Here is an 8,419-nt window from a genome sequence, read left to right on the forward strand (position 1 = left end):
GCTGTTGCCTAGAAACAAAGCCAGGTTGAGAGGCAACAGTGCCCTGCAGACACCAGGTTATGGGCCTCAGGCCTCCTGAATCATCCAAATATATTCCTGGGTTTTTAGGCCACCACGCTTGTCATCATTGGTTCCTGCAGGAGAGAGGGCTCCAGAGACTTTGTCCCCGAGTCAGTAGCTGCTTAGTGACGGTGGACGTGCCTGTTTGGGTCTGTCCACGTGTCCTCAGGCTTTATTCCCCGTGCCCCTGGCTCTGCAGCTCTGAAGTCACCTGCGGCACACTGTTGATCTTCTTTCTCAGGCCCGATTTCTCCATCCAAAGCTGACAGCTTATGCTCAGTGCACTGCCCTGGAATCCTGTCACTCTCCGTGGTTGGTACCCCGGTCCACTTTTGCCTCTTGTCTTGGGTTTCTGGGATCTCAGTGGCCCCTCTCTCACATGCGCACACACACACACACACACACACACACACACACACACACACACACACACACACACCTCTGAACTCCATCCAGGAACCAAGTTTTCCTGATTTTTATTACCCCATCGCTGTCCCCTCTGTCACCCCGTCCCCTGTCACCCGTCCCCATTCCTCTGTCTCCACACCCCTTCTCTCCCACTCCCGCCAGCCCCCCACCTTCAGAATGGCAAACCCGAGGCAGGCAGGCCCCTACTTCTGGGACACCAGGTGTGGCACTCATGCAGTTTGTCAGCAGAGGCTGGGGACACTGAGCCTTCCCCCCAAGTGGACAGAGGGCATGGGCAGGAATGGCAGGCTCTTTCTTCACGGAGGGTACCCCTCCTGCTGTGGTTATGGCCTTGGCAGGCTGAAAACAAGTTGTTAGTCAACTTGTCTCAACCAGAACCTCTTGGCCCATTTCCATTCTGGTCGGGCTCCTCAGCCTGCTGGGTACCTTGCTTCAGGTGCGCCCCCATGGGATCGTTCCCTCTCTCCCCTTACCTCTGAATTCCATCCAGGAACTAAGTTTTCTTGTTTTTTTTTTTCCATCCTATTGCTGTCTCTTCTGGCACCCTGTCCTGTTCTGTAGCTTGTCCTGTTCAACCTTTGTTCTAGACGTCAGGCCCTAGCAGTCTAGAACTGCCACAAACAATGTCAGGTGGTGAGTTGAAGGAGAGACCAAGAGGTGCCACTTTGGGGGTGGGGTGGGGAGGTCACCATGGGCTGCTCCAGGTAGAGAGAGCGTGGGTGGGAGGCTCCTGGCCTCTGTCATTGTGAGCTCTCTTGCTCTCTCTTAACACAGGGTTTCTCTGTGTCCTGGGTGTCCTAGAACTCCCTCTGTAGACAGGCTGGTCTTGAACTCACAGAGATCCATCTGCCTGTCAAGTGCTGGGACATTGTTCTCAAGAAGAAAACACTGAGAGTCAGGAGTCGGCCTGGTCCTCATAGCTTGGTAGTTATCCTGTTGAACATGGCTTCCCTGGGCCTTTGGTTACCTCACAAAGAACACTCCTCCAACATCCTGTCATTCTTTTCTTTCTTTTTTATTTTTTATTTTTAAAACTGTATTTTTATGTGGATGGGTGTTTTGCATGCATGTATGTGCACCAGGTTCATGCATTGCCTGTGCAGGCCAGAAGAGGGCACTGGATCCCCTGGGACCAGAGTTATAGACACTTGTGAGCCATTATATGGTGCTAGAATCTGGACCTGCATCCTCCGGAAGGGTATCCACTGCTCTTAACTACTAAGTCATGTCTCCAGCCTCTAATCTTATAATGCTAAAGCAGGTAACAGTGTGACCACCATCCAAGTCTTGGATTGCCTACTGCATCCCAGCTAGGCTAACGGGGACCCCAGCTAGCTTACCAATCAGGCCCCATCCTCTTTCTGGGCTCCTGCCCTGTGGACAAGGTTGTAACAGTCCATCTGAACTGCCTGTCACCCACAGCACCACCCAAGAACAGAACCCTGACCTTACACTTTCTCCAAGCTTTACAATGAGTACTCCAAGCCTACAGCGGGTCCCTCCTTGTACTGAGACACCCTGATTTCAGTCCGTGCATTCTAACAGCTGTCAGTCATCGAGCCTACTGGCCTGTGATCTCTTAAGAAGAATAGGAAAAAACAAGAACCTTTAATGGTGCAACCTGGGAATGTGGGGTTTGGACACCGCTGAGTTTTAGGAGAGGTTGAATCCCTCCCCAGGTTGGCAGAACCCCAGTCTGATCTTTGCTTGCAGGTAGACAGATTTCTCCAGTCTACAGCTTCAGGGACTGGGAGGGGTGCATGATCAGTGGGGGATGGGATCTCAAGGCAGTCAGCTCTGGGCACTGTGCCACCCTCTACAGTGAGGTAGGGACCCACAGACCCATGTCACTGGACAGTGCTGTGGTATGGCTAAATAACTTTTGCAAATGACATTCCTCAAAGCCTTCAGGGCACTAAATTAAACAAAAATAACAGCTAGCTTGAGAGGAATGTCACGTGGTCCAGGCAACATTTCCAATCCGCACAGAATCAATCATCCTTCACTGGACAGAGAGAGGGGTTAGGCTCTGAGAATGATGGGGACTTCTCGCAGGTCACATGACTACGGAAGGGCGGAAGCTACTATGGAACTTCACCATATGACTTCCTGAATGACTCTAGGCAGGAGGCTGCCTACATGAGGGAAAAGTAGAGATGGGGGCCAGAGGGTGACGGCGAGGAAATGCCTGGTCACAACAGTGGCCGAACCTGGAGGATGGAGACGCTGGGAACTATTACCACTCTGTGACCGTGTATGGGTTGGAACTGAAAGACGCATGGGGAAGATTTTCGTGCTAACTGCTCGGTGGCGGGCCCCAGCATCTACAGATCTGGGCCTTCCTTCCTCCTGCTTTGCTGGGTGACTGCAGACTAGTTACTAAGCCTCTTGGGGCTGTGCTTCCTCACCGGCCAGATGGAGGTTAGCCTGTGCCCTCCTACCTCACATGGCTGAGGAAGGGAAGATGGAAGGGTTAAAGAGTGCTAGAACAGGCCTGGCTGTGGTGGCGCACGCCTTAAATCCCAGCACTCGGGAGGCAGAGGCAGGCGGATCTCTGTGAGTTCGAGGCCATCCTGGTCTTGGAAAAAAGAAAAAGAAAAAGAAAATCTGTGTGTGATTTATTATGGGAGCTGAGTATCGGGCCTCCAAGAAAAGAATAAAAACAAACAACAACACATCACCATGCCATACTTTCAATTTTTTTCATCCAAGTTCAGTGGTTCAAACTCAGGTCATATGCTTGCATGGCAAGTACTATACTGAATGAGCTCAGCTCCAGTGACTTTTTTTCTTTTTCCGGTACCTTTCAAGACCTTGAGGCACATCCTCCTCTGTAACCGGGGCTGGCCTCGAACTCACAGGATGCACATCCTCCTAAAGTTCCCAGACATCTGGGAACCAACAGTGCAGACTCCAGGCCAGAGCAGCAGGAATAAAGGTGTTCCATCCTTTCTGATGTGGGCTGTCTGGCGTGGCTTCTGGACGCAGTTGGTGTTTCAAGCTGAGCTCTGAATAACAGTGAATGGACAGAAAGAGCATGGGAGACTAGAGAATAGTATGGCATCATTTCATAAAGATGATGGGGGTGGATTATGCTTGCTGCTGGCTAAAGAATTTGGACCCTGGGACTGGAGAGATGGCTCAGTGATTAAGAGCACTGACTGCTCTTCCAGAGGACCTGGGTTCCATTCCCAGCACCCACATGGCAGCTCACAACCGTCTGTAACTCCAAGATCTGACACCCTCACACAGACATACATGCAGGCAAAAACACCAATGTACATAAAATAATAAATTATTTTAAAAAAAAAAAAGAATGTGGCCCCTTTCTGTAGGCACTAGGCAGCCATTGAATGTTTTTGAGAAGCAAGTGGGACAAGATTGGTGTTCTTAGAGAGGTGGGTGAGGGTGTGGGTAGTGGTCCTGAGGATGCCCCTCATTGAAGGCAGCTGGGGAGCCCAAGGTTTGCGAAGGGAGTTCCTCCCGGGGAGATCGCGGATGTAGAAGAGAGCCGGTAGCCCTCAGCTGCCAGCAGAGGGCAGGCATGGGAAAGGGGCTGGCACCTGCAAAGCGATGACTTCACCTTCGAAGAGGTGACTTTCACAAGGGACTTACTGTGGAGAGGTCATTTGCTCATGGCTATAAAATAATTCTGTTTCAAGGTAACAACCTAATGGCCAGGAAATCAGCCAGTCTCAGTTCCCAAATCTTCTAATTAGGATGAAATTGATACTTTCAGAGCTGAGCGTAGTGGCTGGCACATGCCTGTGGTCCGAGCCCTCCAGAGGTGAAGTCATTCATCCTTAACTATATAACAAATTTGAACAAAATAATCTATAGGAATCTGGGCTTATAGGAGTTCTTCCCCAGCAAGCAGAAGAGTGGGATTTTTGTTTGCTTGTTTGTTTTGTTTTGTTCATTTTTCATTTTGTCAACCATGATGCAAGGGTCATTCGCTACTTGGCCCAGCTGTGGACAAGGAGCCAGGTCTTTGCTTCTCAGACTCTAGGGTCAAGGAAACAGGTGAGAATGAACAGCTCAGAGGAAGGAGGGCAGGGAAGAGACCAGGCCTGCTGCTGAGGGCTCAGGGTGTGACCAACTGATGGTCTAGGCTGGCTGCTGGGTGCAGGTGACTCCTCCCTGTCTGGAGGAAAGGACATGTGCTCCACAGTACCAGAACTGCTCCAGGATCTCACAGGCTGAGTTGTTGAAGCTTGGTCCATTCTAGAAGGAAGGCCCGAGCTGCCCAGGACCTCCCTGGTCCTCATCCTGACCATCAGTGTCCTTTTCTGTTACTCCATTCCCACACTCTATTCCCAAGGATTTCAGGTAGGTGGTATATTTCATCTTACAGCTGGCTTACAGTCCATCATGCAAGGACTCAAACAGGGCAGGAGCCTGGAGGCAGGAGCTGATGCAGAGGCCGTGGAGGGGTGCTGCTTACTGGCTTGCTCCTCATGGCTTGTACTGTCTGCTTTCTTATCGAACCCAAGACCACCAGCTCAGGGGCGGCCCCACCCATAATGGGCTGGGCTTTCCCCTATTGCCAGCACATAGTAGTAGACATTCAATAAATGTGACTTCAAAGCCTGGACCCTGAAATGAAGAACCCCTGGAGGAAATCTCTACCACCCCATGACAATCTGGCTCCTCTGAGCCTGTTTCCTTGGGGAGGGCAAGTGACATGACAGTAACAGTCATGGCTGCTGTTTGGACAGGAGCAGCGGCTGCACTTGTACACTTGGGCCTGGGTCCAGGGCTTCTTGCCTCACTGCTATTCTTAGCAGAGAAAATGACGCACCTGCCCGTAGGAGCTGCCCTCTCCCTTCCCATTGGCCCTGGGCAGGCAGTTCCTAGACCCTGCCCACTGCCCTTGGCTTATGAAGAACAGCCGGTATGGCGGAGCCAAGAGAGGGTGTGCCCCGTGCTGGGAGAGCCCTGGGCTGAGTCATAGCCATAAAGCTGGGGGTGTGTCCTGGTGACACCAGATACTCACATCCGGCCTATCTCCTGTCTCTGCAGCAAGGGAACTCAAACAGAAAGGCTTTGAGGGCTACAGGAAGTCGGAGACAGTGGAAAGTTTTGCCCAGCAGCTGCCCTGGCTTAGCAGCAGCCCACACCTGGCCTGGCTGGTCCCTTGGACTGGAGTGGCTTTCCCAGTTGCAGATACAGCCAGCTCTTATAACATCCCCTTCCCTACCCCTCTGTAGCTAGAGTTTTCCTGCTTTGCCCACAGTCAGGACAAATCTTTGTCACCTGCCAGTCCACAGCCGCTCAGACCCAACCAAGTAAACACAGAGACTTATATTGCATACAAACTGTATGGCCGTGGCAGGCTTCTTGCTAACTGTTCTTATAGCTTAAATTAATCCATTTCCATAAATCTATACCTTGCCACGTAGCTGGTGGCTTACCGGTGTCTTTACATGCTGCTGGTCATGGCGGTGGCTGCAGTGTCTCTCCGCCTCAGCCTTCCGCTTCCCAGAATTCTCCTCTCTCCTTGTCCCACCTACTTCCTGCCTGGCCACTGGCCAACCAGTGTTTTATTTATTGACCAATCAGAGCAATTTGACATACAGACCGTCCCACAGCACCCCTCTGTGTCCCCAGTACTGCTTGATGTCCTACCTCAGGGCCACAGTCCACATTGATCCTCTTCCCAGCGTGGTCTTCCCTTCCCTCTACAGAATCCTGCTCTGCCCCAAGTCCCAATTAAAACACACTTGCCATCTTCTGGGAAAGCACCATTGCTGTCCTCCCTACCCATCCTTGCCCTTCCAGACCTTGGAAGCCCTGGGCATTGCAGTATCCAGGCCAGACTTGTCTTTCTGTCACCCTACCCCTATGCCAAATAAATCATCTATCTTTCCCTACCCAAGCTTGAGGCGTTTTAAATTTTGGTTTTCTTTATTAACATTATTTTTAATGACATTATTTATGGGGGGGGGTCGCGTGTGTGGTCAGAGAACAGTTTCCAGCGTTAGTTCTCCTTCTTCTGTGTCTTCCTGAAATCGAGTTCAGGATGTCAAGACTTGCACAGTGTCTTAGGGTTTCTAGTGCTGTGACGCAACACCATGACCAAAAGGAAGTTGGCGTGGAAAGGGTTTATTTATTTGGCTGACACTTCCACATCACTGTTCATCCGTGAAGGAAGTCAGGACGGGAACTCAAACAGAGCAGGAACCTAGAGGCAGGCGCTGATGCAGAGGCCATGGAGGGGTGCTGCTTATTAGCTTGCTCATCATGGTTTGCTCAGCCAGATCCCAGGACCACCAGCCCAGGGATGGCATCACCTGCCATGGGCTGAGCTCTCCCACATCAGTCATTAAGAGGATGTTCTATAAGCTTGCATATATATATATATATATATATAATATATATATAATATATATGCCGGGTCTTATGAAAGCACTTTCTCAATGATTGAGAGGTTTCCGGGCTCCTGTACATTGAATCGAGATTTCTTGTATGTTTGTCAATGTATGTGTCAAATTGATATAAAACCAGCACATACAGTAACTGTTATCAACTGAGAATGAGTCAACGCACTGGCCCATCTTAGGATTTTTTTTTTTTTAGACAGGATCTTACATAGCTCAAAGTTGTTTTGAACTTACTATGTGGGTCGGGATGACTTTGAACTCCTACTTTTCCTGCCTTTATCTCCCAAGTGTCAGGATTAGAGGCATGCACCACCACATGCCTGAGCTTTGATTCCCAATTTTACTTTAAAAACTGTTTTTGAAAAAAGTTCTTGCAATGTAGCCCAGGCTATCCTGAAATTCATGATCCTTTTGCCTCTGCTTCTGAGTGCTAGGATTATAGTTGTGAGCATAGAATACAGATATTTGGAGTAGTGGAAGGACCCTGTAGGATAAGGTAAGGGTAGACTCATGAATTGGTCAAACTCCATGGAAAACAACACAAACAATAGACCCTCCTGTGTGCTCTGCACTGTAGTCAATAGTGATACTCTAGTACTGAGCAGTCATTTGTAACAACCATGCCCACTGACCTAAGATCTAAGCGATAGAGGTCATAGGGGTAGAAGGAGATAAGAGGAGAGGAATGCAGGCCTGTGGGAAATCACCTCTATATGCCCTCCTTCACAACCTTCCCCCATCAGAGACAGAGGGTGGGAGCGAGCTTGCTACATAACCAAGGGCGACCTTGAAATTGTTCGTCCTGCTTCCGCCTCCTGAGTGCTAGGATTGTAGATGTCTGCCAATGTGCTCAATTTATGAGCGGCTGTAAATTGAAGGCTTTGTATACGTAAGGCAAGCACTCTGCTGACTGAGTTATGTTCCCAGCAGACCTCTGTGAGTTGGAGGCCAGTCTGATCTCCATAGTGAATCCCAGTATAGCCAGGGCTTTGTAGAAAGACCTCGTTCTAAAAAGAAGAAGGAGAAGGAGAAGGAAAAGGAGGAGGAGAAGATGAAGGAGAAGAAAAAGAAGAAAAGGGAGGAGGAGGAGAAGAACAAGAACAAGAAGAAAACCAACAACAAAAATTAAAAATGATTTCTTTTACTTTTAATTGTGTGTATAGCCGGGCGGTGGTGGCGCACGCCTTTAATCCCAGCACTCGGGAGGCAGAGGCAGGCGGATCTCTGTGAGTTCGAGGCCAGCCTGGACTACAGAGGGAGTTCCAGGAAAGGCACAAAGCTACACAGAGAAACCCTGTCTCGAAAAACAAAACAAAACAAAAATTGCGTGTATAGGTAGTATGTACATGTGAGTGTCAGTGGCCACAAAGGCCAGAAGAAAGTGTCTCCTAGAACTGGAGTGACGGGTGGTTGTGAGCTGCCAGATATGGGTACCAGGAACCAAACTCCAGTCTACCCATCTCCCCAGCAGACCTTTTTTTTTTTTTTTTTTTTTTTTTTTCGAGACAGGTCTCTGTGTAGCTGCGCTGTCTGAACTCATGGTAGCC

The 8,419-nt window shown here is 49.8% G+C and overlaps 1 protein-coding gene across 1 annotated transcript in view; it reads right to left on the bottom strand.

Moving 5' to 3' along the window:
* Window positions 1-3,215: 3,215 nt before the first annotated feature.
* LOC119086312 (serine/arginine repetitive matrix protein 3-like) overlaps window positions 3,216-8,419 on the bottom strand; it is a 15,609-nt gene continuing 10,405 nt past the window's right edge. Inside the window, exon 2 of the mRNA XM_037197281.1 lies at window positions 3,216-3,497. Within this exon, the coding sequence (XP_037053176.1) occupies window positions 3,296-3,497 (202 nt within the window). The 3' untranslated portion in view covers window positions 3,216-3,295. The remainder of the gene's footprint in view (window positions 3,498-8,419) is intronic.

This window comes from Peromyscus leucopus, chromosome 20, assembly GCF_004664715.2.
Source record: "Peromyscus leucopus breed LL Stock chromosome 20, UCI_PerLeu_2.1, whole genome shotgun sequence".
Lineage (NCBI taxonomy): Eukaryota > Metazoa > Chordata > Mammalia > Rodentia > Cricetidae > Peromyscus > Peromyscus leucopus.